A 27,265-nucleotide genomic window follows, 5' to 3' on the forward strand; every position below is an offset into this window, starting at 1 on the left:
AGGCAAAAGGTTTTTCTCCAGTGTGTGTTCTGGTGTGAACTGTCAAATCTCCCTTTCTCGAAAATACTTTCTCACACTCCGAACAGGCAAAAGGTTTGTCCCCGGTGTGTTTTCTCGTGTGGCTCGTCACATCTCCCCTCCTGGAGAATCTTTTCCCACAAAGCGAGCAGGCAAAAGGTTTTTCCCCAGTGTGAGTCCTCGTGTGTCTTTTCAAGGATGACTTGTTGACAAAGGTTTTGTGGCACTGAGAACACGCCACCCGTTTGTTGTCAGCGTGTCGTGTTAAATCACCTTGCGCGTATTCGTCGTCATCGTTGTCGTCACTGCCAGTGTCAGAGGAGCGGGATGCTGTGGCGTCCCCGTCCGAAAGCGGCGGGAGGAGGCCGTCCGCCCGGGATCCCGCATCGACGAGTTCGCTCTTCGCGCTGACTCCAGTCAATGGAAACTTGCCGATTTCCTCCTCCTGCTCTTCCTCTTTGAAGTGACGAGGCTGTAGCTCCTCCTCCTCCTCCTCCTTCATTTGGACGCACTGCGGCTCCTGCTGCTCGCCGGAACTTGGATGATCTTCAGTGAGAAAACAAAATGTGACTTTGACATTGTGTGTTATTCAATCGAAAAAGGTTTGGCAATGTTGAAGATCAAATGCCGCGAAGAGAACAAGCCTACACGATTCAAAGGGAAATGTCTTCAACAAACGGAATCTGAATCTACAGAGACAAAAAGATTCCTCATTGAACCGTGTGACATTCCAAACTCGACCTCAGCCAGGTCCGACCTTTTCGGTATCTGGTACAGTCATCGAAATGGATACGATTGCGATATACGACACTTTTCGGTGGCACAAATGACTTCGGGACAGTTTTGTCACCTGCCGCCCTCAAACTTTTCTTCGGCAATGCGACACTTAACCTTCCAATGAAGGTAAGAGACTTGGACATTGCGTCACAGGGACACACGGCTTCAACACTGCTTACTAAAGAATGGAAAGAGTGAGCATAGATAGATAGATAGACAACACCGCTGACTTGACAAAAAGCACGTCGCCACTGAACAAGTGGTAATACGAACTCAACCAACCCGTCGCGTGGAAGAAAACTCCAGGTTCCGACTTGCAACGGTCAGGTTGTGATTTGATGTCCTCTTTTGCGCCACAAAGTTCCCGCTCGTACTCCGTTGTCTTTCTTGCGCACATTTTCAAGCCAAAGTCACAACACTTAGCACTCACTTAGTCGTTTGAGCAATGCCTTGCTACCAAACGCGTCTCTTTGTTAGCGGCCGGCAAGCTAAGCTAAGTTAGATGGGCAAGCTTCGATGTGCAGACAGACAAGTTCATCCGGACGCGAAGGCTTAATTTCAAAACCGGTTCGTAGAAACAGGACGCGTAGCGTCGAGGCGTTGGGTTGTGCAGTACTGATTCAGGAACAATTTCATTTGGTCAAACGCCACGTCCGGACCGCGATTTGCGAACCCTCTGCAGTGCGCATGCGTAACATGTCGGCCATGTTGATCGCAAACTACGGCAACCACGCGAGGACAAACATCTGGCCGCTCATTGGCCTCTTCGAATAAACTTTCCGAACTTTTCCATCGCCTTGCCTTGACTTGCGTTGCATGACGTCATTAGGCCGAAGAGCGATAAAAGGATGCATCCTTTTCCCAAATAAGGAAAGAACACCGCGTCGAATAAACCGCCACAATTTTGACGTCATGCCGCGACGGCGGACTATACCTGCAAAATCTTCGATGAATAACAAGATGAGAAATGTACAGATACAATTTATTTGCGGCGGGCATCGCTGGTGATGTTTTTCAGTAATTTTGTAAGTGCCCATTCTCGAATTGATTTCGGAGGTTTCTTCAGCGTGAGACGAGAGAGTCTTCGAGCTGTCTGACAACTCGGTCGCTGTCCTGTTGCTTTAAATGTTGCGGCCGTAAAGAATTCGGGCTCATAAGGTTGGTCGGGAGGAAGGGCCCGAAAGGTTGCATCCAGGCACCTTTCCAAAACAATTAGAGCAGTCAAACGGTCTTCTCCTCCAAGAACTTCCGGGTCATCTCATTCGGCTCGGACAGGATTTTTGGATTGCATACTCTCATACTGAAAAATGGATGCATGATTCACTGATTAATTATTGTAGTCAATAAATTAACTGATTATGACAATTACAAGCAGAACATTTGACACGAGGACACTTTTTAACCACTTCTCCAAATCAGAGGCAAAAGTTCAGCTTGTTTCTCACCCACAGATGGTGTCTCGTGTAAAACGGGCGCGGATTTAACAAGGAAGGTCCACGAGCTAAATGCTATCGTCCAGTAAAAAGTAGATGAGCTAACCGAAATTAGCACCGATGTCATGCACGCGTATAAATCTTCGCACACGCAGGGAGCAGTCCAGGGTTGTGGAATAACCATCTTTTAGAACTGTTAACGGGGACACGGGAAACACCGCTTTGGGGAAGGAGCGAATTATGGAGGAGGACTTGGAAACCGTATTTAAACTCAAGAACAGATCTAACGCCTTTGTATTTCAAAGTAAAGTTCCAACGGGTGAAACGCTCCAACTTTGTTGTTTTCAGTTACCCGGAAGAACATCAACCGCGCATTTCCACAAAGCGTCCCCTTGCAAAGAAAAGTTTGCGTTATCTCGCAATCTTTTCAAGGGAACGCAAAGCGGTTTTGTTTTCTTCTTGCATGTCACCTTAGGGGCTCCGTACCTTTCCACCTCAGGCTAAGGGGAGCCACCAACGAGAACAGTCCGGGCTCGTGCTGTATCTTCTCCCTCCTCCGGGACAGAAAATGATCAGGAGATGTTTTTGAAGGAAGACTCCGCTCACACCAGCTGGTAGGACAAAGACAATTTTATTTACAGGAAGCAAGAATCAAAAGTGTTCTCGGACGGCACTTTTTAAAGCCTGCCCCAGCGCGGCTCATTTTGGGGGCACTTTGCCGATTCTTCTTATTTGGCCTTTCTCTCGTTCACGTCCATGAAATGCTCCCCGTTCAGTTCCCTGCGCGGGCTTGGGCTCATCTGTCTCGGAACGTCGATGTTATCAAAGCATGCGAATAACACCTGCGTTCATCTTGGCCAACTTGAAAAGAAAATATGTTCCTCCTGCTCTGTTCTGTTGTCAGTGCGTGCTGACAAGCTCAAATGAAACCTCATGACGACATTGACACGATGCGTTTCCATTTTCGACTTAGCGAGTGAACTTGACCCTGTAGCCCACGAACATAAAAATCCTTCGAAAGCGATGACTGACTGGGGAAGGCGTCAATGACTCCCAACGCAGCCCCACCGCTTCGAGCTCATTCGGCAGATCCAATGGCCACCTTCACGCCGGCGCACTTGTGTCTCTTCACCTGACGCTTAACGTGAAATCTTTTCTCGCACACGCCGCAACTGAATGGTTTCTCGCCGGTGTGCGTTCTTATGTGTGATGTCAAATGTTCCTTCTGAGTGAATCTTTTCTCGCAGTCGGAGCAGGCAAATGTTTTCTCCCCCGTGTGCGTCCTCGTGTGTGCCATCAAATGCCCCTTCTGAGTGAACCCTTTCCCACAGACTAAGCAGGCAAAAGGTTTCTCGCCGGCATGCGTTCTCGTGTGCGCCGTCAAATTTGTTTTTTTCGAGAAACTCTTACCGCATACGGTGCAGGAAAAGGGTTTCTCGCCCGTGTGCGTTCTCATGTGCTGAATCAATGTTGAGCGCACGCTGAAACTTGAGCTGCAAACCGAGCAAGCAAAAGGTTTCTCCCCGGTGTGTGTTCTGATGTGTATCCTTAAGTCCCCCTTCTGCGTGAACCTGGTACCGCAAAACGAACAGGCAAAAGTTTTCTCGCCGGTGTGTGTTCTTGTGTGTGCTATGAGATGTCCCTTCTGAGTGAATCTGGTGCCGCAAACTGAGCAGGCAAAAGGTTTTTCCCCAGTGTGGGTTCTTGTGTGCGCTATTAAATCTCCCTTCTGTCTGAATCTTGTGCCGCAAAAGGAGCATGCAAAGGGTTTCTCCCCAGTGTGTGTTCTTGAATGGATTCTTAAATCTCCCTTTCTGGAAAAGCCTTTGCCACAAACCGAACAGGCAAAGGGTTTCTCCCCAGTGTGTGTTCTGGTGTGCGCTATTAAATGGCCCTTCTGAGTGAATCTTTTAGCACACGCGGAGCAGGCAAAAGGCTTCTCTCCGGTGTGTGTTCTTATGTGTCTTTTCAACGTGGACGCGTTGTAAAAAGTTTTGTCACACTGAGAACATGCCAAGTGTTTGTTGTTGTCAGTGTGACATGTCATGTCGTCACCATTGGCATCAGTGTCAGGAGAGTGTGCTGTCACGTCGTCGCCATCCGAGAGTGGAGCTAAGGGGATCTGCGAGCGGGCGCTTTCAAACGCGTCTTCGTCACCCTTTTCACTCTTGACGATGACAGTCAATGGAAACTGGGCGAAACCATCTTCGTGCTCTTCCTCCTCGACGCGCCGGGGCTCGGGCTCCTGATGCTGAAGGCAAAGATCTTCTTCACTGACGTCTGCGGGACACAAGAAGACACACGTGCACGCTTTAGCAAAGTCCAGCTTTGCTCTTTCAAGTTTCCTCTGGGGACTTGTTGATGCCGATCCTCTCTTTGCCCGGAACGAGGCATTGATCACTGACCTTGCTCGTCAACATCTTCACTCTTCACAATCACGCCTGTAATTTGAAACTCTGTGATTTCAGCTTCCTGCTCTTCCTCTTTGATGTTTGGGGGCTCCGGCTCCTGCCGCTCGAGACCAAGATCTCCTCCTGCGATGTCTGCAGGACGCAAGAAGACAAACACACGAGGTTCGCTCCAGTCGATAGATGAAGCTGCCGTCTTGCCAGCCATATGAAGAAGATTAAATAGTCTTGTTGCATAAAAGCCGGTGATTCGCAGAAATTCCTGCAGCTCCTTCAGTTTCGCTGTCCGCCTCGGGGCCGCCTCCCTGACCAATTCGCTTTGTTTTGTCTTTACACCAGTTTAGAATTCTGAACTTTATTGTCATTGCGCAGTGCAAAACAAAACTGGACCACTGTCCTAACATGGGTGCGAAAGACTGTAAAGAAAAAACCCCATATGCCTTACATACACAGCACAGAGAAGAGTGTTATGAACACCTCTGGCAAATTTGAATGATTACAAAAGACGTGAATTGGCATTTGGAATGCATATAGAAATAAGGTTCGAATGTGTGAACAACATAATCCTTGTTTCCACTTTCGAACGCTGCGGTCATGGCAGCCGAACGCTTTAAACGGCGCTCTTAAAAAATGCCACTAAGCCCGGCATGTTTCTCGTGCTTACACGCGTTGGAGCTATGATAATATCTGCATTTGTTTACCAAAAAAAAAACCATTCTACGTGTGCGAAGAGAATTGCTGATGTGATACGGCGCCCAAAGACTGCGAACGAGGTCGTGTGCACTTTCCTGACTTGCCACTGCAATGAGTTTTTTGGGGATGATTTGAATCGACTTGAAATTTGGCGCGGACTCGATTTGACTTGTTCGATGTTCGCACGGTTTCCAGTTAGGACTCACTCACTCGCACACGAGTGACTTTGTTCTACCCCCCGTAATGCAGCGACTGAAGAAGCGAGCCAAAGAAATGCACAAACCTGCTCGGTGGAACGCAACCTGAGGCCTGAAAAGAGCGTCCAGTCGTCGACGTTCTTGCTCGTTGTCATCTTTCGCTCCACAGACTTCCCCCTCGCGCTCCCCTTTCACAACGTTCGCACACATTTCCCCACGGTAACGGCCACGCTCGCACTCGGTCTCCGTTGATTGCTGCGCAGCTTTCAAAGGCGTCTCTTTGTTAGCGGCTAGCAAGCTAACCTAAGCTAGCTCGGGCGACAGACAAGCTTCGACGTGCACCGGAGACGAGTTTGAGCGGACGCGAAGAGTTCATGATGGGTGTATTTGTCCAGTGACGGCCGCCGTGCTGGGTCGAGGCTTCGGGGCGTTCGGAGGTATTTCCGAATGATTCGATGGCGCGCATAAAGCGACGCGTGAACAAAAAGCGGACAAGAGTAGCACTTTCGCGTAATTAGTACGGCAAGCCCGCTTAGACAAACTAAGACGCGAGTACCAGGGTCTTCGCGCACTCACACTCGGTTCTATGTACTTAATTACTTATCTGTTTCTTTGACTTACTCGTGAAGCGTCGTCTCGGTTAAATCCCGAACAAGTCCAGCCAACGGTGGTCGAAAAGCTGCGCTCCGCGCCACCGGACTTGCTCGCCGAAGGCCAAATATGACAACGCGCTGACCTCACCCTGGTCTAGATGATTTCGAAGGAGCTCGGTGTCTGCTTTCAAAACATAAGTGCTGCAAGTGGATACGGTATGTCGAGTTTAGAGTTAAGGAAATACACAATGAGAAGTGGACAACATTGTGAGTTCATGTTGCACCGACCGCCAAACTCATATGAGCCGTTGAGGACGCTGTCTGCGTCGCCAACACTTAAACGGTACGTTACCTCTCCCGTCTCCGAATCTTGCCCCCCCCCCCCCCCCCTCCTGACCCGGAAGTCCTCCCGCGTCGCCGCACTAGCAGAAGCGCTAAAACGATCGACACGACGCACTTCATTAAGGAGTCCGTTTGGAGCGCCGCGAAGTTTCGACAAAGTAGGGCCACGATGACTTGAACGTCACCAGAATAAGACACCGTTCTTCGAGTCTTCGTGTCGGGAGCAACTCGTCTCGGTTCGGGAAGCCGTTTCAGCTACTTTAGCTTAGCGGGCTGGCCGCTGTCGAAGAGGAGCCGATGCGGCTCGTGTCGCGGAGAGCAAATAGACGAGTGTGAACGTCGCGTAAAATGTGTGCGCAACCAACGGCGCGGTGCGCAGAGGAACTCTGTCAAAGAAAAGAAAAGAAGCGGCGACCACGTCGAACGTTCCCACCGGACGACCGAGTTGGGCTCCACGAAGCAGGTTTGCACATTTCTGACGCGGCGTCCAAGTCGCAACGTGAGACTTGATTTGGGCCAAGCGTGACCCTCCTGAAACCTGAGTTTTTGTCTCCTCGTATCCCGCAGACGTCAGCCAAGAGCTTCGCTGTGAGCAGCAGGAGCCGGAGCTCCCCCGCATAAAAGAGGAAGAGGAGCCAGACCCCGCTCAAGTTCAAGGCGAGGCGCCGGATTCCGCTTTGATTAAAGAGGAAGAGCGGGAAGCCGACGTCACCCACTTTCCACTGACGGTCATTGTGAAGAGTGAAGATGAGGATGAGGAGGAAGCTGACGGAGAGCCCCGTGGAGGATCTGCATCAGGCACCTTCTTCGCGCCGCTGACAGACAGCGACGACGCCACGTCACACGCTCCTGATACAGATGACGATGAGGAGGAGGAGGAGGAGGAACCGGAACCCTCCAAAGGTGCTACGATGTGCCCCACCAAACGTGTGAAATGTTCCCAGTGTGACAAAACATTTTACAATAAGTCCACATTGAAAAGACACACGAGGACACACACCGGAGAAAAGCCTTTTGCCTGCTCAATTTGTGGGAAGGGATTCTCGATCAAGACAAACTTAACGAGGCACATCCGAAGACACGATGGAGAAAAAGCTTTTGCCTGCTTAGTTTGCCATAAACGATTCTCCATCAAGGAAGATTTGAAAATACACACAAGGACACACACTGGGGTGAAACCTTTTGCCTGCTCAGTTTGCGGTCAAAGATTCTCTCGAAATACCATTTTAACGACACATAACAGAACACACACCGGGGAAAAACCTTTTGCCTGCTCGGTATGTGGGCTTCGATTCACTCAAAAGACAAATTTAACACGGCACGCAAAAACCCACACCGGTGAGAAACCTTTTGCTTGTTCCGTCTGTGGGAAAACCTTTAACCGGAAGACAAATTTAGCAGCGCACTCCAAAACACACGCTGAGGAGAAACAATTCAGTTGTGGTGAGTGCGAGAAAAGGTTTCATTTCAAGCGTGACGTTAAGAGACACAAATGTGCTGGCGAAAAGAGCAGCCGGCAATGAAGCCGCTGAAAGGGAAAAAAAAACAGTCCGTGCTGCTCTTCAGTGAAGTATTCCCTTATACGGGGAAATTAGATTGTGCACAATAATAGCTGAGGTGGTCCAGTGGTTGTCGGGGCTTGTGTTACTGCATCAAAGTCGTCTCTTCCACACACGAAAACGAGCAAAATATTTTCTGTCCAATTAAGTAGAGATGGACCATTCTACATCGTATGTTCAAGTAGTCATTCGGAAGGAATGATTTCGTGAAAAAGAACTCGTTTTTTTGACACGTAAGACGTACAGAGAGTATCGCTGCTTTTCCGAGGCTACAAAGCCTCATAAAGTGAAGCTGAAGGTCATTCATTTCAGATGTTACGTCAAAGGACGTGCGCAACATACCGTCGGAGTGAAGAATCGAATTTCCCGTTGAGCTTGTATTGTAGCTCTTCCGGCTGTTGAATAAAGGTTGCGAGCCGTCCGCTGGAGAGACCTCGTGTGATTCAACCGGGGTAGCGACAGCCACCTCTCGCTCGCCTTCATCTCTGGCGTTTGTCCTCCTTTTTTTCATTGCACCCCAGGCTGCGGTACTTGGACTGCTCGTCCACTTTTGAGAATGCTTTTGAAGGTCAGACGTGGCCTCAACACAACCCCGCAGCAACATTTAAGATCCAGCTGCCGCCTCATTTGTCCAAATGTTTACCACACGACTGCAAAGCGTTCTGGGGAACGTCAGAGCGGACGTGCCGGGTGCTCTTTATGACCTCTAGGTGGCAGTACCGCCTCGGTCGTGGACTTCCATGAGCGGAAGTTGTATGAAAGGGGACAAGAACTCGAAACCGACTTCGGCCTGAGCTGCTAGCATCGACGCTGGAGGTGCCGAATGTATTTGCAAGGCCCCAAAAGGCCCGTCACTACTTTGCTGGGCTAAAGCAGGAACGATGACGCTTCGGTGTCCGGATAAACTCGCCTCTTCGCATTGCTAAGCTAAGGTTGCGAGCCGTGGTGATCGCTGAGCACGGCTAAGTGTTCGTGGAAGCAAAAGAAAAGGCGCCGGGACGACAGAAGGGCGGGCGGAGGTAGGTTCCACTTTTGACGCTCTACTCTTTGGGTCCGACTTTCCAAGAGGTGTCGGGAATCGAGCGGCGAGCGGCGAGTGGCTTGCTGCGTGGGAGCTCCGCGGCCGTCGACTTCGTGGCATCGAAAACGAACCGCAACGGATTCGGTTTGTAGCAGCGAAATTGGGCTCGGGAACAGTCGTCAGTGCCGAAAAATGAACCGTCGACGGCACAATGGCGGTCGGGGAAAACCGCTTCCCCCCCCCCCCCCCCCCCCGCGGCCTCTGGCTTGTCCTACACGAAGGCGATGCGCACTTAGCTTCGGTAGCTTGGCGCGTTAGAGAAAAATCACATTTTCCCAGCAATCATTTCTCATCGTCTCTCACAGCGAGACTTTTGGAGTAATAGCGCCACCCATTGACGAAAGAACCGCACGACGTCGGCGCCCCGAGTGAAGAGACTCGTGTGATGGCGAGGGTGACGACCGATCGTCCGTACGTTCCTTGTCGGCCTGAAAACGTCAGCTTCCGCCGTTCCGAATTTGTCGTCTCTTCCGGGAAAACTCGTACAGTCAAGAACGTTTGGTCTGATTTTCCATGTTAAAGCTAAATTCGATTTTGGTTCAGCTACGGGAACTTGGTTTGGCCCGCGTTAGCTGTCACCGCTTCAACAAAAGCACACATTTACTCCTATGAAGGGCAGTGTCCTTGCTTTTCGCCACCTCTTGTTGCAGAGTACAGCAAGGCGCCAGTATATTTCGACACGCAGTCCAAATCAAACTTTGAAAACGAAAATAAACGTCACCGGTCGGTGTTCATCTTGAAAGGAACAAATGGTCAAGGGCCCAAAGTTTCGCCTGGAGGTGCAGCCTCGTCGCCGTTACGGCGATTTGAAGCCGACAGCCGACGTGACGTCACCAAAAACTCCTCCCGTCAGCCGCTGGCGTTTTCAGGACCCGAAGTGTTGCTGGTTCGAGTACAGTTTCGTCTTTCTGCACGGGCCGTTATTGAATGAGGATGACGTTGCGCGCGAAGGCCACGTCACAGCAAGTCAATGAATTTGATTGGACGAAGCCGCTTGCTCCCCAGGCGCGCTTCCTTCGTATCTGTGGTTGGCCAGGCTATCAAAAGCTAACCCTCGACGGTGTGCTGCTGCTGCAAAAAAAAGGACCAGTACTGTACTTAATTGAAGCAAAATGTCTGCCAAGAGAGCAGGAAAAATTGACTGCAAAATGTTTCGAACAAGTTACTGAAATATGTGTTTCAGTTGCGTGTATGAGAGCACCTCGACCGGAGCTCGTCTTTTCCATCGCAAGTTTTGGGAAATGGCGTTGTCTTCTCGCTAGCGTGTCGGCCAGAACATCCAAGTGCAGGGCGGCCCCAAGTCCGCTCCTTCACAGTGCCATTTGACTTTGCTTTGTTGGAGGAGGGAAACATCGAAAACAGGTGGGAGAGGGGCTCTCGAGGACCGGACTTGGGCACCCCCGTTTGAGCGCTACACCAACATACGGATTAGAAAGCGAGCCTTAACGACAAACAAAGACAAGACTTTTCCTTGTTCTTGACCAAAAGAAAAAAAAAAAAAAGCTACTTGACTCAACCAAACGGCTGTTTGTCTGCTCGTGTCCCGCAGACGCCATTGAAAACCGTCGACGGCGGAGGAAGCGCGCGCCATGGAAAGGCAAATGCAGCCCGAGCCCCCTCGTGCTGTCAAGGAAGAGAAGGAAGAGCCCACTCACATGAAAGAGGAAGAGGAGGAGGCTCTCGTCACGTCGCCGTTCCTTTTCGTCCCCCTGAAGACTGAAGAGGATGAAGGCCGAGGTGCGAGGGAGGCGAGCGGAGGGGAGTGGCCGCCGAGAAGCAACTCGACTCAACACGGGACAAGCGAAGGTGATGGCGAGTCCCCACCTGGCAACCCCGACGCGCCACTATCTGATTGTGACAATGTCACCTCGCAATCTCATATTAAGGAGGAGGAAAATCATGGAGATGACAAACGCTGGAAATGTCCCCAGTGCGGGAAAACATTTAGTGTGAAGTGGAACTTAAAAATACATATGCGAGGACACACTGGAGCGAAACCTTTTACCTGCTCAAGTTGTGGGAAAGGATTCACTGTCAAGGAAAGTTTAATCTGCCACACGCGAATGCACACTGGCGAGAAACCGTTTGCCTGCCCCGTTTGTGGCCAGCGATTCGCCCAGAGGGGGATCTTAAGAACACACGCAAGAACTCACACCGGGCAGAAAAACTTTGCCTGCTTAGTTTGTGGGAAAAGGTTCTCGGAGAAGGCGCATTTGACAAGTCACACAGCAACCCACACCGGCGAGAAACCGTTCGCCTGTTCGCTCTGTGGGAAACGCTTCTGTAGAAAGACGACGTTAACGAGGCACGCGAGAACGCACAGCGGAGAGAGACTCTTTACCTGCTCCATATGCGGGGAGAGATTCGGTCGGAAGACCAATTTGATGATGCACTCCAAAAGACACTCTGGAGAAAAACCGTTTGCATGCTCAGATTGCGGCAAGGCCTTCTTGTCGAAGACCAATTTAACGGCGCACGTGAGGACACACACGGGCGAGAAACCTTTCGCCTGCTCAGTCTGCGAGAAACGCTTCACTCATCAGGGAGCCTTAAAAGTGCACACAAGAACGCACACCGGGGACAAGCCGTTTGTCTGCTTGGTTTGCAATCACAGATTCACGGTTAAGGCAAATTTGATGCGACACACGAGAACGCACACTGGCGAGAAACCGTTTCGTTGCAGCGTGTGCGATCGGAGATTCACCAGTAACCAAAGTGTGAAAAAACACAAGTGTAGGGGTGAGCGTGACGGCAATCGGTGACGCTCTGCGTCGACTGACTCTTTGCTAAGCTGGAAAAGTTCTAAGCCAATAAAACAATTTCCCAGTGACAGAAAAGCCTTGCTGTTGCGCCCTCCGTTGCGAGACTCATGTCGTGACGCGGGTGCGCAGATGTTGACGCGCACTCGTAGAAATGATTCGGATTATGATTTTATGATTGTATTCCCCCCCCCCCCCCCCCACACACACACAAATGCATTGCTTTTAGTGGGACCAAAACATGTAGGGATGCTCCACAAACTTTGCACACTCATCGGGGTCCAGTGGGGGGCGGGGGGGGGGGGGTATTTTAGTGACATCGTACACCGTGAAAACAAAATGAAGATGATGGATTATCTAAACCGTAGCCAGAGACTAAATCGTCATTTGCAATCACACCTCGGGACAATTTAGCGCGTTCCACGAACCTGCCGCGCACGTTTTTGGAGTGTGCGAGGAAAGCGGAGTGCAAACTCCGCACGGGAAGGCCGCTGGCCAGAATGGAACCCTGCCTGCACCACTGCTCGGTGAGGCTCACCGGTGGAGCGGAAATGTGACGAATGACATCTAAAATGGGCAGGGAGGAATTGATTCCAGTAAAAGCTCTTGTCCATGTCGCACGGACTTGACATTTGTCATCGGTGACGCGTGACTATGGGAGCCACGGCCCACGTTCCCATTCGAGTACGTGCCTATGGAGAGAAAGGAAGAAAAAAACGATTGCTGGCCAGCTGATGAATAGCATTGCTTTATGTTTCATGTCAGGCATGATCCACACTGCAGGCCGCCCGCAGCAAACCTTTCGACTGTACGCAGGGTTCCGAACACGGGAGACGTGTCGACACGTGTTGTGTGCGGCCATTACCGCTAGATGGCGAGGATTGCCGGTGGCATCGAGTTTCGTGAGCGGAGGTGAAGTCGAAGTTGCACAGGAAATGAAAACCTTCGGGCGGATTTGGCGTGTTCCAGTACTGCGCTTAGAGTGCCAAAGACTCCAGCCAGCACATTCGCTCAATCTTCGGGCGCGCCTCGACTGGTCTCGGTGCACGTTGGAGCCACTCGGGATAGCTTAACTTGCTCACCGCTGACGTCGAGTGCGCATTGTGGCTGTCGCGTAAAAATGTGTGACAGAAAAAATGTGGGAGAAGGCGACTGCCGAAAGGAACTCTGCGGGGCGAGCGACGGACAACGTTCACGACTGGACCGGAAGCGGTTTTCGAGCGGCCACCAGCTGCAGTGGTGTTCCGCCACCGAGCAGGTGCGGTCACTTCCCCTCCTTCGGGCGCGCGAGCGTCGTGGGAAGCCACGAGGTGGATTCGTCGGGTCATTCGCGTTTACCCCGGGAAAAGGCTAGACGAGGCCCAGGTCTCGTTTCATGGTGGGTGAACTGGCCAAGCGATCGCAAATCTATCGCACGTCTTATCTGCTTTTTTGTGTCCCGCAGGGGTGAGCGTTGACCTTCGTCCCTTTGGAGAGCGAAGAAGATGAAGACCAAGTCGGAGGTGCGGAGAGCGGAGGGGCAGAGCCTCCGCACAGCAGCTCAAGTCAACGCGTGACAGAAGAAGGTGACGCAGGATCCCAATCGGATGGCTTCCTAGCCCCGCCCTCTGATAGTCACGACCCCATGTCACACTCACGTCTGAGAAGCTGTCGACGCACGCGGAGACGAGTTCTTGTTCCGTAGCGACGGACGTCCCGTCGTCGTTTTAGTACTTAGTCCTCTAAATCGGGACTAAGTACTTCGGGAAACCACGTGGTTATATATACACTGTAAAAAAAAAGTGCTGGCGAGTCGACCTTAAGCGGAAGTCGGAGGGCAAAAATTACGACTATGTCGCAAAGGAAAAATAAGCAAACCGGTACCCACAAATGAACAAGTATGAATGTCGACCTTCGCTCAAATCATTTCTAGATTTATCAAACGAATGTTTCCTCTATCGTCTTTGTTTCCCTTGACAAAGAAAGCGAAAAATAAAATCCTCATAAACATCCCACATCTTGCACGAAGTTCGTCACGGAGAGCTCACCGTGCCGCAAAAAAAAAAAAAAAAGATGCCATAGCGGTTCAGGGACAGCATCGGCACGCTTTTGAAGAAAACTCAGCCTAGAACAGCGAATGAATATTCGGGAAGCAACCCTCGAGCCACCTTGAGCGACGGTGACTTCGGACCAACCCGGAAGGCCCTTCAAAATCATTTCAGTGCCAAGGAGAGAAAAATAGCAGCAGCCCAGAGAGTTGTTGTCATCGGGATTTATTCAGGAAGCACAACCGCCAAAACGGGGCGACGTGAAATCAGCGGCTAAAAGATCAAGATGATATTCGAAGAGATAGACAGACAGATAGCAAGCTGACTAGATTGCTAGGTAGCGCAGTGTGGACAGCGTTTATGACGAGTTTTTTCAAATGTAGATACACGGTCGGAATTTAGAGTCAAGCGGCATTTGGATGTGTTGCAATACTGCTCGCTGTGCAGCGGGGGTCCTCGGAGAGCTCCTACGAATGAAACCTCGAGTACAGAACCGCCGGCTGATGCGCGACAGACAAAGTCTCATCGATTCAGGAGGCTCGACTTTGCCCATCGCCAAGCGGGCGACGCCCTCAACTCAAGTCGAGTGCATTTCTCGAGCACTTTAACGCTGTTTAGAAATGTGCTGTACACGGAGCAAAGACCATACAGTACGTACAACAATAAACAATCCAAAATACATTAACTCATTCACTCCCAAAGACGTTTTTAAACGTCTTTTCAGACTTGGTCCAGAATTGGCCGGTACTGAATGAGTTAATAACCAAGACAGTAGAAAGCGCAAAAAACAGTTCGACTAAGTTCAAGTCTGAGTCAAAAGCCAAAGAAACGGCCAACGGCACCCGGTGACCAACCGCCATTCGCACTCACAGTCACACCTCGGGACAATTTTTCGAGTCATCCCCGCTGACGTGGGGAGGACGGCGTGCTAAGCCTTGGCACACCTGTTGGTCGTTATGTCGTTCACCTCGCTATGAAGCCAATAGTTTGCCGGTGCAGTCGCTAACGCGGCCGATTCTATTTCGGAGTGGTGAGGTACGGATGCGGGCGCTCCGGTGAGATAACACGGCCTTGGATTCCAGGGGGGGGGGCTGAGGGGGGGCGGTCGATTGATTGCACCGATGAGGAATGAGACGGCAAACATCGTCTGGAGGCGAGCGATGAACGTCACAACACAAACAACCGCGATCGAGAGTAAAAGAACGCGGGCGCCCGAACAATCGGCAAGCGCGGCGCGATGACGTCACTCGGCGCATCGGAAGACGCGGGCCGAGAGAGATCCGAGCCGAGGCTTAGGCCCCGGCCTCCAGGTGGCCGTCGCACCGATGCGACTTGATCTGGCCCTGACGGGAGAAGCTTCGGTCGCAGCCGCTGCAGCGGAAGGGCTTCTCGCCGCTGTGGATCCTCGCATGCAGCACCAAAGTGGCCTTGCGAGTGAATCTCTTGCCGCACAGCGAGCAGGCAAAGGGCTTCTCCCCGCTGTGCGTGCTGCTGTGCGCCTTCAAGTTTTTCTTTTCGATAAATGTTTGACCGCACACCGAGCAGGCAAAAGGTTTGTTTTCCGCGTGCCTGAGCGCGTGCTTGTTCAGGATGGACTTGAGAGAGAAGCTCTGACCGCAGACCGAGCAGACAAAAGGTCTCTCCCCGCTGTGCATGCGCGCGTGCGAGTCCAAACCTTTCTTTTCGGTGAACGTCTTGCCGCAAACTGAGCAGGCGAAGGGCTTCTCCCCGGCGTGTCTCAGCATGTGGCTCGCCAAATTCGCCTTGACGGAGAAGCTTTGACCGCAGAGCGAGCAGACAAAAGGTTTATCTCCGGTGTGTATTCGGATGTGCGCCGTCAAGTGTTTCTCATCGGCGAATCTTCGGTCACAATGTGAGCAGCCAAAACGTTTCTCCTCGGTGTGTTCTTTTGCGTGTCTTGATAAATTTGACTTGAAGGAGAATCTTTTACCGCAGAACGAGCAGACAAAGGGCTTTTCGCCGGTGTGTGTTTTCGCGTGACTGTGCCGAATCAAGCTGTCCTTGGCGGTAAATCTTTTGCCGCACAGCAAGCAGGCGAAAGGTTTCTCCCCGGTGTGCACGACGGAGTGCTTTGTCAAATTGGACTTGACGGAAAAGCTCCGACCGCAAACCGAGCACGCAAAAGGCTTTTCGCCCGTGTGCGTTCTCTCGTGCGCCGGTAAAGCGGACTTAAAGGAGAATCTTTTGCCACAAATTGAGCAGGCGAAAGGTTTTTCCCCAGGGTGCGTTCTGTCGTGCGCTCTCCACAGCGCCTTGCTGGAAAACGTTTGGCCGCAGTGAGCGCATGGAAAACATCTTCCGTCGCCGTGGCATGTCGTGTCACCTTGGGGGTCTTCTTCCTCCTCATCGTCGTCATTGTCATCGGATAGCGGCGCGATGAGGCCGTCCGTCGGCGGTCCTCCGGCTTCTCCGTCAGCATCTTCGCTCTCGGCGGTCACTGTAAACCGGGTGACTTCATCATCCTCCCGCTCTTCCTTTTTGATGCGGGCGGGCTCCCCTTCCTCTTTAAAGTGCAGCAACTCGGGCTCCTTCTCCTCCTTCGTGTTCAGCTGCTCGGGCTCCTGCTGCCAAGGATCTTCTTCCCCGACGTCTGCCGGACAAAAACAGAGACGGGCCGGGTCAAACTTCAAGCTCAGATTATGAGTTTGACGCGGTGTGTCACGAGCCAGGTTTACAGGGGGGACTTTTTTTTTCCCCGCAATGCTTTGGGAGCAAAATCGACAGAGCGGATGCGGCCTGGCCATAGCGATTGGAAACTGCCGGCGACTCGCGAGTGAATCCCGACAAAAGGAGAGCCCCGGCCCTGCGAATCTGACGTGGCTTCCATTCGAGTTGCCGGTCACGGCGAAATAACCACCGAGCCCAAGAGATGCGGGCAAAAGTACGTGGGGGATGGTGCGCAATTCGACGCATTCAACACGCGAGGCCGCCCGCGAATTGAGACCAGAGAGGAAGAAATGAGCGAACCTGCCCCGCGGAGCGCAAGCCCTCGTCGACGACGACGTTGTGGCTCGGCCTCTTCGCTCCGACAGATCTCCTCCTCATACTCTTCCTTTTTCACGCTCCTCGCCCACATTTTCACGCGACAGCCGACGACGCCTTCCACTCACGCCTGATGCCCGCCGAGTTTGCGAACAGACCGAGCGCGTCTCTTTGTTTGCTGAGCTAAAGCGACGCTACGCTACGCCGAGCTAAGCTAACCGGGCCCGAGAAGTCCCGACTTGCAGAGAAGTTTACCCGGCCGGGCAAGAATATTTGACGAATTATGTTTGAGCTCGGTCGTTACGGACGCGTCGTCGACGTTTTGGTACTTTCGTCACAAATTCCCGGGTGGGGCGGGGTATTTAGCGTAGCCGTACGGTTCCATTCCAAACGGTGCCCGGAAGTAGATCGGGAGCGGAAGGGGGAGGGGGAGGGGCAAAGCCAATGAGGCAAAAGACGCGTTGGGAAAGCGGCTGCTCCGCTCTCATTCAATTCCGCTCTAGCCGCCACTGGCTCACCTTGTGGCGAGTCGGCCCGCGCCGGCCCCGCTCGAAAGAGCCAGACGGCACATTTGGGCAAGGCCCCGAACCGGAATAGCTTTCCTTCGTCTTCATTCCATGGCAGGCATTTGACGCCCCCCCCCCCCCCCAAAAGAGAAGCGACCGAGCAAGAAAAGCGTCCGCCTCTCTCCGCCCGTTGCCGCGTCGGTGAGCGTTCGGGCGAGAGCTTCGAAGTCACGCCCGCCCTGGCGTTTCCTGCGTCCTAAGTCAGCAGTTCTGACAGATGAGGATGAGAATACCACACCCCGCGTGTTGTTTGAAGGATTGTCATGGACTGTAAAAATGAATTTTTGGGTGTAGTCCATTACATCTACTAAATGTTAATAATCTCGACATCTACGTTCTGGGTTTTGATAACTCAAAATAATGGTGTAAATACGACACAATGTATTCATACACTGAAGAAACTGTAATACAAGAGTAACATTCACTCAAAACATTTACACAATTCAAAGACATGACGCATAAAACATCGAAATCGAAAAAGATATGTGACAGAAATTGAATTCGATTTGAATGCGCATGCTCATCGAGGGCAGCACGTGAGTCACGCACGCGTCAGCCGCTCGAAGGAGGAGCTGCACACCGACAGTCCCCGCCCACAGTCGGACGACGACATTGAGACGGACGCACTTCATTCAGCCAAGTGTCCTCGTTGAACTACTTGGCGATAAACGGTTGCATCCGTTTTAATATCATTCCCACTTCTTTTACAGGTTTCTTGCTGTGTGTCGAGGACCACACCAAAGCTCGTTGCCTTGATGAAGACCAAGGGAGATCAAGCTGAAGCCGCTCTTGAACAAACCGAGTCATGTGTGCTCGTTAGTTTGAGGAAAGTGTGAGGTGCAAACGGCAAGATATCGATTTTTTTCCCCAAACTACTGCAGTCCCAAATTCCAATGGTGAGGGTGAAGCGGTATGTGGCCCTGACTAATGTGCGTTTGGTTATTGCCGTGCATCTGTGCACGTTGGACATCGTGCAATCGTGTATTTTTCGCCCCGTTTTTCACCCCCCCCCCCCCAACTTGTGGATAATAAACGCCGTTGAACATCGGTCGAATCGTCAAGTCGCTCTGCAGTAGGAGGAAAGCTTTCATTGCCTTTATTCCACAGCTTTGCTGACGCCGCTCACAAAGGAACCGAGCGTGCTTCACACCAGCAAAAGCACATCTCCTTCAAGCAGTGACAAACTGCACAGCTGAAGACATTCAGAGGCAAAGCTAAGAGAACTGACTTGGCTTATTAAAATTACCGCCCCCCCACACCCCCCAAAAAAAGTACATTGACAATTTTGAAATGTTTAAGAGAAAAGTAAAGAAGCCAAAAGTAGCTTTTCTGATGATCACGATGTGCACGAGCAGACTTGTGACTCCGCCCCTTGCACAGAATCTCCTTCATCACACGCTGCAAGTGACCGGTTTCTCACCCGCGTGTCTTCTTGCGTGTCTTGTTAAATTTCTCTTGACAGAGAATTGTTGCCCACAAACTGAGCAACCAAAAGGCTTCTCTCCAGTGTGCGTTCTGGTGTGCGTTGTTAAATTTGCCTTGATGGAAAACCTTTGACCGCAAACTAAACAGGCAAAGGGTTGTTCTCCGGTGTGCGTTCTTGTGTGCGCGATCAAATTTGCCCTCTGAGTGAATCTTTTGTCACAAAGCGAACATGCAAAAGGTCTGCCCCCCGTGTGCGTTCTCATGTGCGCGGTCAAAGTGTTACTCTGAGTGAATCGGCGTCCACAAAATAAGCAGGCAAATGGTTTCTCCCCCGTGTGCGTTCTTTGGTGCGTTCCCAAATCCCCCTTTCTCGAGAATGTTTTACCGCAAACTGAGCAGGCAAAGGGTTTCTCTCCCGTGTGCGTTCTCGAGTGTCTTTTCAGGGACGACCTGTAGAAAAATTTGTCGCACCGAGAGCATTTTGCATACTTTTTGTCAGTGTGAAACGCCACGCCAACATGAGAGCGTTCATCATCGTCATCGGTGTCCGAAGAGTGCAACGTTACGTCATCGCCGTCCGAGAGTGGAGCTAAGGGGCTGCGTGACGGCTCTCCTCCACAGAGGTCTCCGTGACCTTCTGCCCTTGGCAGTTGTGACTCGCTGCTGCCTGAAGGCTTCGCCCCTTCCTTCTCCTCACTCTGACCTTCGTCTTCTTCAATCTTCACGACGACGCAAGTCAATGGAAACTTGCTGACGTCGTCCTCCTGCTCTTCCTCTTTAAGGTGTGGCGGCTCTGGTTCGTCTTCCTCTTTCGCGTGGGAAGTGATCGTCTCCTGCTGCTCGGGGCGGAGATCTTCGGTGAGGTCTACAGAACACAACGTTTGGTCACGTCACGCTTTGATCAGTCTCATGTCATGACTTGAAGGTTGGATATGAGCTTCGCAAATTTTGAAATAAGAGAGCCTTTATTGAACCAAAAGATAAAATCATTTCTAAATAAGTGTTAGCTTCAACTAACACACAAAGTAACGAAAGAAACGAGTATGCTGAATGATTTTGGGGGGGGGGGGACTTTTTTTTGTTGTTACCAGTCCTGGCAAAGAAGAAAAAACGTTGCAAAAGTCGTTGGCAAAGAACTGCCACGACGACTCTTACCTGAAAGAACCAAGTGTTGCAATAAAGCCCCGGTTTCTTTTCTAGAAGATTCTGATATTTTCACTACCTGCCGATTCCAAGTATCCTTGCTTGTCATTACGTCTGGCGAGGAAGTGAGGAAGAAGAGTTTCCCTCAAATAGAACCCTCAGTCGCGACGTCCCACTGCCAGCATTTCAAACGTCTTGTCGCGTATTCGGCGTCAACATAGCCCGTGGCACAAGGTTTCGACACGAGGGGCACTTTGTCAAAGGGGCACATACTGGAGATGGGCGTGTCGTTCTGGACTGCGTTTGCCCGGCCCGGTTCGTGACAAGAACACACCGGGCATGCCTCGAAGTGAGCTGGCGTTGACCCCACCTTGTCGTGTCACTCGAGAGGCCACGCCCCTTGAAGGCACGCAATCGAACGCAACAATACGTACAAGAACGGCTATGTTTGTATCTTCTTGTTATACGATGCGGTGCTTTTTTGTTTGCGTTATTGACGCAAAAATTCGAGTCGGTTTTCGTTTCAACGAATAAAAAGAGGTCGAGTGGCTCTAGGTATCATTGAGCTAGTGCCTTGATCACGGAATGGGTCAAAGTTGTACATCAAAGTCCCCCTGTCATACAGATTGTTGTACTAAAGGAGCAAAGGGCACAATCTGTCGGTCATTACGAGGAAAACAAAAGTAAGCAAGTGAAAAGTGCGAAGGGGAGAAACCTTTTCCGTGGAACCCAACTCGAGGCTTTTTGCTAGGCGCGTCCAGTCGTGGACGTTGTCGCTCGTCTCCCTCTTTTGGTCCGCAAAGTTCCTCCTCGAACTCTTCGCCTTTCACACTTTTATCACACATGTTGGCACGATGAGCCCGAGTCTTTCCACTCACACGCAATCTTCCGTTCGGGTCTCGATGCGTGACTCCGTTAGCGGCTAGTGAGCTAAGCTAAGTTAGACCGAGAAGCTCCAATGTGCCCTCGGGCGAGTTTATCCAGGCACAAATATTCACCGAATGATATTTGAGTCCACTAAACGCTTCGGCGCCTTAAGCGGTTTTCAGGAACTCATTGAATGAAGTGCGTTTAATTACCCGAACCGCACGCCACAAAAGCACCGCGGCGGAGACAGCGGGGCGAAGTACGGCAAGCCCACTTAGACAAACCACATGTGTGAAGCGATGCGGGAGGGAGACTCGCGCGTTTAGTTCGAAGGAGTACAACGAAACACCGTACAGAAGGTCGCGCATCGTGAAACACTTGAATTGGCGAATAGTTCTCCTCGGGCACGTGATCGTGACGAGTTGCACCATAAAGTTCGGCACTTGCTGTGTGCCGCTCTCTCCACTAGATGGCAGCCATGCCCGGGCCAAGGTGTTCCACGACCGGATGTGACGCTAAAGGTCACGGGAAGTCATCACGTTTTGATGACGCGACTTTCGTGTTTTGAAGTTCCTACCAGCACAGTTTGGGACCTACTTCAAACCCAACGCAGGACGCCCATCGCTACATTAGAGAGCCTAGAGAGAGAGAGAGAGAGAGAGAAACATCCATTAGTCATACTTTCAGATTTCTGTCCGGATAAAGTCCCCTCAGTGCAGGTCGGAACTTCTGACGACTTAGCTTAGCTCGCTAGCAGCTAACAAAGACACAGGCTAGTTAGCAACGCAAAGTACAAGTTCGAGTGTCGAACCTTGTTCACGCTCGTGTGAAAATGTGTGCGAAACGCGTGAAAGAAGAAGAGTACGAGGAGGAAGTCTGTGCACCGAAAGCGAGCGAGCGACGAGGTCAACAACGACCGGACGCCGTCTGCAGGAAGTCTCGAGTGGAGCCCCGCGGAAAAGGTTGTTTCACTTCGCACTCGCAATTGTTTACGAGACACGCGTTACAATTGCTTCGCAGTAGTCCTGGATTTTGTGTTTATAATCATGATCGTTGTCGGCGTCGTTTCCCCCCCCCCCCTCCCCTTCGGTATCCCTGAACCCGTAACTAGAAAAAGTCGAAGGAAAAAGACGTTCCGACTAAGTCTAAAATGGCAGAAAATTGGTTCTCAGAAGCCATCGCAACGGTTAAATATTTTGTAAGAATTGACTTAGTGCTCAATTCGCTCACTGTGCAGAGGTCGAACATCATTTCCAGGAAATCCCGTTGGCTCAGTTACAGCACACTGGGCTTGCTTTACATCCTATCAGCCTTGCTAAACGCTGGCCCCGCTCGTCGAAGTTGCACGGAAGAGGATCTTCATTTTGAGCAGCGGGAGTCAGATCGCCCTCAAATTCAGGAAGGCCAGCCGCAGGAGGATATCACAGCGTTTCATCGTCGTCAAGAGTGAAGAAGGTGAAGGGGGGCCGACGGGCACTTCGCTTCATTATCGACAAACAGTGATGACATCACGTCACACTCCTGGAACGATGGTGAAAAAAAAAAGATCTGGATTCGCCATTTTCTTCAAATCGGGCTTCCGTCATTACAGACATGATCGAAAATGACATCATCATGTTGAAACATCAAACGCCATCAGTCGAATGCAAAGATGAAAAGAAATGCGAGAATCGCTTCCAAAAGGATGTATTCACAAACGGGCCTCCTTTTTAAAAAAAATTTTGGACGGTCCTGACTCAGAATAAATAGAGCTAAAAAAATCCTCCGTTGTGAGAGCTTAAAAAAGTGAAAACAAATAGAAAAAAATGTTTCATCGGATCTTCATGAAATTCAACAATTGCAACGAAGGAAAAAATGAGTCTTACACTCGAGTAGGTTGGTCAGGGTCTGAAAAGGAAAACGGAAAAGTGCTGCGACCGGTCGTATCATAAAATTGGTAGTCGATAAAATGACGCTCCCACTGGCCTTGTGAAAAATCTTGCCTCCTTCATTGGTGGCTCAGCGGCACCCAAATACTGCACATTTGTTCTGTCATCAACGGAGAGTGTCTCGTGAAAAATGGCGATAGGAATCAGCAAATAAAACCTCAGCGACAAGAATATTTTCTTCCCGGACATCTCTCCGTCTTCTTTCCGCGTGTTCCCGCGTGCTGTTTAGTCCTGATTTGACAAAGTTAGCCTGAGCTCAATGACTGCTACCGCTTCTGTTTTGATGCGCGCTGGGATTTCCAAGAGGTCTTGACCTTGTTCTTCTGCTCATCTGAAGCAGAGGAGGAAGAGGCTCCCCGCAATCAAGGGGAAGCGCAGCTGCGGTCTCCTGGCATGAAAGAGGAGCAGGATGAAGAGCCCCTACACCTAAAAGAGGAAGAGGGGGATCTCACGAGGTGGCCCGTGACCTTTGCTCCTTTGAAGAGCGAAGATGGTGAGGGTGAAGGTCAACGTCGGGAGAGCAAGGCGGCGCCGCTTCTCAGCGGCGGCGGGAGCTCAAATCAACGGGGGACAGCAGAAGGTGATGGCACATCACAAGCAGACGGCCTCCTCGCTCCATTATCGGATAGCGACCTCGCGACGTCACACACCGACGACGACGATGAATCTGATGAAGCTGCGACGGCATTTCATACTGACAGCAAGCGCTGTAAATGCCGTCAGTGTGGGAAAACGTTTGCGGACCGCTGGGTTTTGAAACGGCACGTGAGAATACACACCGGTGAGAAACATTTTGCCTGCTCGGTTTGCAGTCAGAGGTTCGCGTATAAGAGTCATTTGACAAAACACACCATCACGCACACCGGCGAGAAACCTTTTGCCTGCTCGGTTTGCGGCCAACGATTCTCCGTCAAGAGAGACTTAAGAAATCACACCAGAATCCACAGTGGGGAGAAACCTTTTTCCTGCCCGGACTGTGGTCAGAGATTCTCTCTGAAAGGAAACTTGACCATACACTCCAGAACACATACGGGGGAGAAACCTTTTGCCTGCTCTCTGTGCGCTCAACGATTCTCCCATAAAAGTCAACTGACCGTGCATACGAGGACTCACACCGGTGAGAGACCGTACGCGTGCGCAATCTGTGGTCAGAGTTTCTCCGAAAACAAAGACTTGAGAGAACACTTAAAAACGCACACTGGCGAGAAACCTTACGCCTGCGCCGTTTGCGGCAACAGTTTCTCTTACAAGGGACATTTGACCATCCACACCAAAATACATACTGGTGAGAAGCCCTTCACCTGCTCGATTTGTGGCCAAATCTTTACTCGCAGAGATGATTTGACGAGCCACACGAGAACACACACGCAGTAAGTCGAGAAGGCTGTGACATGCCCGCCTGCCGACACTTGGGAAACTTGCGTCACTTTCAGCCAGCCACCGGCGGCGCCTCAGCTGCAACCAAAGCCAATCCAAGTCCGCCCCTCTTTTGATGGCAAATGTCAATATCGGCGGGGGTCTCGCTGATATTGACATTTGTGGGCGGAGTTGAAGTGGCGAGAGAGCGGACGACGGCTCACCTCTGGGCCAAATGCGCAAGCCCGTTGCTGCGATTGGCCGGAACCGCGACGGCTGGCTCAACACTCCCGACAGAACACACCCGCGGTGCGTGACGCATCTTGAGGCTCGTTGAAATCGGCGTGCTCTCGTGGACCTCGTCGCTGGACGCGGTCGTCTTCTTCTTGTTCCTTTGGACACGCCTTGCACACATCGTCACGGGATCGTCGCTTGACCTGGGCCCCGATCGTCAACGCGTCTTTTTTTTTTGTCAGCGGCGAGCGAGCGAAGCTGAACTCGCTCGAGAGGCGTCGAGGTGAACCGAGACGAGTTGGCCCGTCACAGAGATTTCCTCCAGGAACGTAGGGAATGGGGGCCGGGGGGAAACGATGATTCGCTTGTTCTGGCAATGTCCGTATCCCAACACATTTTGGAAAGCTATTTGCCGATTTCTGATTGATCATAGTGACTCTGACTTAATGCATCAATGGAAAAATACACAGTTTGGCTTCTTCAATAACAATGAAAAAAAAGTCTTTATGATCAATTTAATAATGATTCCAGCTCAATTCCATATCCACAAATCGAAATGTGGACGTTCAGAACCACTTTTTCGAATCTTTGAAGCCGAAACTAAGCAGTACCTAAACTCTATTATGAACTCCAAAAACAAGAGAGCGGTTCAGACTCTGGCTATATATGCTCTTTATTTGGAATTTTTGTTTCAAATCCCCCCGTAGTTTTTCTCTACGTATTCTCTACATGTTGTCATAACTTGTTCGTTTTGTTTACTGTGAATTGTAATGTGATTTGTTGAATAAAGACTAAAAAAAATCAAATGGCAGGCAAAGAGAACATTTTCCTGCTTCGGCACATTTTCCTTTTTTATTCTGACAATAATGCAAGTAGGCCTCCCACTTGACACTACCGCTCATCGTTGTCACTTTCTTTGGAGGGATTCTGTTCTTTTTTTTTTTTTTTTTTTTAATAAAATCCCAAAGCGACAGTCGCATTACTGTACACGCGATGCCTGAGCCACACACGAGAGAATCCTTGCCCGCGTCTGCATCACGACTATTTCCAAACCCCTCCCAAAAAGCCTGTTCGAAAGCCGTGCCATTCAGAAACAGAGATTCCACGGCATCGTGTGCTAAACGTGTCGGCGATTGGCAGCACAGAGCGCAGCCTCAGTTTCCTGCACAGCTTCAAGGACTGGCGCTCTTGTCGCCGGCGCACCTGTGGCGCTTAACCTCGCGCTTGACGTAAAACCTTTTGTCACACACGCTGCATTTGAAAGGTTTCTCACCGGTGTGAGTCCGAGTGTGGGTGGTTAAATTTTTCTTTTCGGTGAATCGTTTGCCGCACACTGTGCAGCCAAAAGGTTTTTCGCCGGTGTGCGTTCTCGTGTGCATTGTCAAATCGCCCTTCTGAGTGAATCTTTTACCACAAAATGAGCAGGCAAAAGGCTTTTCTCCGGTGTGTGTTCTCGTGTGAATTGTTAAGTTTGTGTTTTTTGCGAATCTTTTACCGCAGACGAAGCAGGCAAAGGGTTTCTCCCCAGTGTGTGTTCTGGTGTGCATCGTTAAATTTGTCTTTAATGAGAATCTTTTACCGCAAAGTGAGCAGGCAAATGGTTTTTCTCCGGTGTGGGTTCTGGTGTGCCTTATCAACAGTGACCTTCTGTCAAACGTTTTGTCACACTGCGAGCATTTCACGTGCTTTTTGTCAGCGTGACACGACACATCGCCTTTTGAGCGTTCACCGTCATCAGTGTCCCGCGAGTGTGACGTTGCGTCATCACTATCCGAGCGCGGCGCCAAGAGAGCGTCTGATTGGGACCCTCCAACGTGGTCTTCATCACCTTCTTCACTCTTCACAATGACGGTCAAAGGAAAGGCGGTGACATCCTCCTCCTGCTCTTCTTCTTTCATGTTGGGGAGCTCGGCCTCGCGCTGCCCGAGACAAAGATCTTCCTCCCCGATGTCTGCTGGGCACAAGAAGACCGAGGGCGCATGGTTTGCTCAAGTCATTCGAGTCTCACTCATGTCGTGACTTTGATGCTATGGTTTGGACATGTCACGTGTTTTTGGCAACATTTTGAATTGTGAAAATTTCTGAATTAAATGTTTAATTAGGTGTTCTCCGGATGAAGATTTGGAATTGAGCGCTCCGAACACGGCAATGTTGTGGCTAAGAAATGAAAAGAGAGAAAAGAGAAGCGAGCAAACCTGCAACTTGGAACTCAATTGGAGGCTCCTCGAAAACAGCGTCCGGTAGTTGCCTTGCTTGCTCGCTCTCCTCTTTTATTCCCCCGACCTTCTCCTGGTACTCTTCTTTCACACCCCTTGCACACATTTCCCCACGGCAATCGCAGCACTCTGCACTCAAACTGCCCACGAGCGCGTCTCTGTGAGTGGCTAACAAGCTAAGCTAAGCTAAGCTAAGCTAGCTCGAGAAGCTTCGACGTGCAAGCGAGTCGAGGCGATCAGTGTACGAATGTTGACCCGGTGGTGTTTTTATTCTCGTTGACTAGTGTTAGGCGATGGATTCGATACGTTCAGAACTGATGTGGGAACACGGCACATAGAAGGGCAGCGCGAGCGGTAATGTAAAAAGACAACCTTAAGTAGCTTCGCGGTGGACTAGTACGGAATGGCTACTTGGACAAACTACATAAAGACGCATGTCTTCGGCTGTCGAAAAGAAATCAATGGCTTGGGTAGAAGTAAATACGCATTTATAACGCAGTCTTTTAATGTTTGGGATGCTGAACGAAAATGGATCGCTATTCGCTACGTGCTGTGCAATCGTATATATTTTTTTTCATCGCTGGTACGATCGGATTGGTAAACGCCGTTGTACGGGTTTTGTTGCTTTTTAAGCAAGAAT

General features: G+C 50.8%; 7 protein-coding genes and 1 long non-coding RNA gene across 12 annotated transcripts; 4 read left to right on the top strand and 4 right to left on the bottom strand.

Moving 5' to 3' along the window:
• Positions 1 to 1,765: 1,765 nt before the first annotated feature.
• Positions 1,766 to 6,514, bottom strand: LOC147208132 (uncharacterized). 2 transcript variants are annotated; one of them, XM_086108023.1, is made up of 5 exons: positions 5,613 to 6,514; positions 4,634 to 4,771; positions 4,284 to 4,508; positions 2,715 to 2,839; positions 1,766 to 2,095 (listed from the first exon to the last, which is right to left on the bottom strand). In XM_086108023.1, the coding sequence occupies exons 1-4, from the start codon at positions 5,734 to 5,736 to the stop codon at positions 2,724 to 2,726; spliced, it is 603 nt and encodes a 200-aa protein (XP_085964149.1). In that variant the 5' UTR covers positions 5,737 to 6,514; the 3' UTR covers positions 1,766 to 2,095; positions 2,715 to 2,723. The 2 variants fall into 2 exon arrangements, with proteins under 2 accessions (XP_085964149.1, XP_085964148.1); XM_086108022.1 differs by lacking the exons at positions 1,766 to 2,095; positions 2,715 to 2,839 and having other exon boundaries at positions 2,840 to 4,508; positions 5,613 to 6,513.
• A 12-nt stretch (positions 6,515 to 6,526) lies between these two features.
• LOC147208133 (uncharacterized) lies at positions 6,527 to 8,502 on the top strand. Its single transcript, XM_086108039.1, has 2 exons — positions 6,527 to 6,924; positions 7,029 to 8,502. The coding sequence occupies exons 1-2, from the start codon at positions 6,810 to 6,812 to the stop codon at positions 7,982 to 7,984; spliced, it is 1,071 nt and encodes a 356-aa protein (XP_085964165.1). The 5' UTR covers positions 6,527 to 6,809; the 3' UTR covers positions 7,985 to 8,502.
• A 185-nt stretch (positions 8,503 to 8,687) lies between these two features.
• LOC147208134 (uncharacterized) lies at positions 8,688 to 11,938 on the top strand. Of its 2 annotated transcripts, none has more exons than XM_086108033.1 (2): positions 8,688 to 9,039; positions 10,651 to 11,938. In XM_086108033.1, exon 2 carries the CDS (start codon positions 10,691 to 10,693, stop codon positions 11,861 to 11,863), a length of 1,173 nt encoding a protein of 390 aa, XP_085964159.1. In that variant the 5' UTR covers positions 8,688 to 9,039; positions 10,651 to 10,690; the 3' UTR covers positions 11,864 to 11,938. The 2 variants fall into 2 exon arrangements, with proteins under 2 accessions (XP_085964159.1, XP_085964158.1); XM_086108032.1 differs by having other exon boundaries at positions 8,692 to 9,185.
• A 224-nt stretch (positions 11,939 to 12,162) lies between these two features.
• LOC147208135 (uncharacterized) lies at positions 12,163 to 13,854 on the top strand. The gene is made up of 2 exons (XR_015100561.1): positions 12,163 to 13,238; positions 13,305 to 13,854. It is a non-coding gene; the product is annotated as an uncharacterized LOC147208135 (long non-coding RNA).
• Positions 13,855 to 14,096: 242 nt separating this feature from the next.
• LOC147208136 (uncharacterized) lies at positions 14,097 to 17,318 on the bottom strand. The gene is made up of 2 exons (XM_086108024.1): positions 16,876 to 17,318; positions 14,097 to 16,498 (listed from the first exon to the last, which is right to left on the bottom strand). The coding sequence occupies exons 1-2, from the start codon at positions 16,982 to 16,984 to the stop codon at positions 15,180 to 15,182; spliced, it is 1,428 nt and encodes a 475-aa protein (XP_085964150.1). The 5' UTR covers positions 16,985 to 17,318; the 3' UTR covers positions 14,097 to 15,179.
• Positions 17,319 to 17,840: 522 nt separating this feature from the next.
• Positions 17,841 to 21,296, bottom strand: LOC147208137 (uncharacterized). The gene is made up of 2 exons (XM_086108040.1): positions 20,740 to 21,296; positions 17,841 to 19,746 (listed from the first exon to the last, which is right to left on the bottom strand). Exons 1-2 carry the CDS (start codon positions 20,867 to 20,869, stop codon positions 18,848 to 18,850), a joined length of 1,029 nt encoding a protein of 342 aa, XP_085964166.1. The 5' UTR covers positions 20,870 to 21,296; the 3' UTR covers positions 17,841 to 18,847.
• An 87-nt stretch (positions 21,297 to 21,383) lies between these two features.
• On the top strand, positions 21,384 to 26,523 carry LOC147208138 (uncharacterized). Of its 2 annotated transcripts, XM_086108035.1 has the most exons (3): positions 21,384 to 21,839; positions 22,233 to 22,330; positions 23,124 to 26,523. In XM_086108035.1, the coding sequence occupies exons 1-3, from the start codon at positions 21,724 to 21,726 to the stop codon at positions 24,191 to 24,193; spliced, it is 1,284 nt and encodes a 427-aa protein (XP_085964161.1). In that variant the 5' UTR covers positions 21,384 to 21,723; the 3' UTR covers positions 24,194 to 26,523. The 2 variants fall into 2 exon arrangements, with proteins under 2 accessions (XP_085964161.1, XP_085964160.1); XM_086108034.1 differs by lacking the exon at positions 22,233 to 22,330 and having other exon boundaries at positions 21,384 to 21,853; positions 23,160 to 26,523.
• LOC147208139 (uncharacterized) lies at positions 25,065 to 27,074 on the bottom strand. 2 transcript variants are annotated; one of them, XM_086108044.1, is made up of 2 exons: positions 26,605 to 27,074; positions 25,065 to 26,360 (listed from the first exon to the last, which is right to left on the bottom strand). In XM_086108044.1, exons 1-2 carry the CDS (start codon positions 26,729 to 26,731, stop codon positions 25,582 to 25,584), a joined length of 906 nt encoding a protein of 301 aa, XP_085964170.1. In that variant the 5' UTR covers positions 26,732 to 27,074; the 3' UTR covers positions 25,065 to 25,581. The 2 variants fall into 2 exon arrangements, with proteins under 2 accessions (XP_085964170.1, XP_085964169.1); XM_086108043.1 differs by having other exon boundaries at positions 25,065 to 26,363.
• Between the last annotated feature and the right edge of the window lie 191 nt (positions 27,075 to 27,265).

This window comes from Hippocampus guttulatus, chromosome 3 (genome assembly GCF_054856545.1).
Source record: "Hippocampus guttulatus isolate MCC_2025c chromosome 3, RoL_Hgut_1.0, whole genome shotgun sequence".
Lineage (NCBI taxonomy): Eukaryota > Metazoa > Chordata > Actinopteri > Syngnathiformes > Syngnathidae > Hippocampus > Hippocampus guttulatus.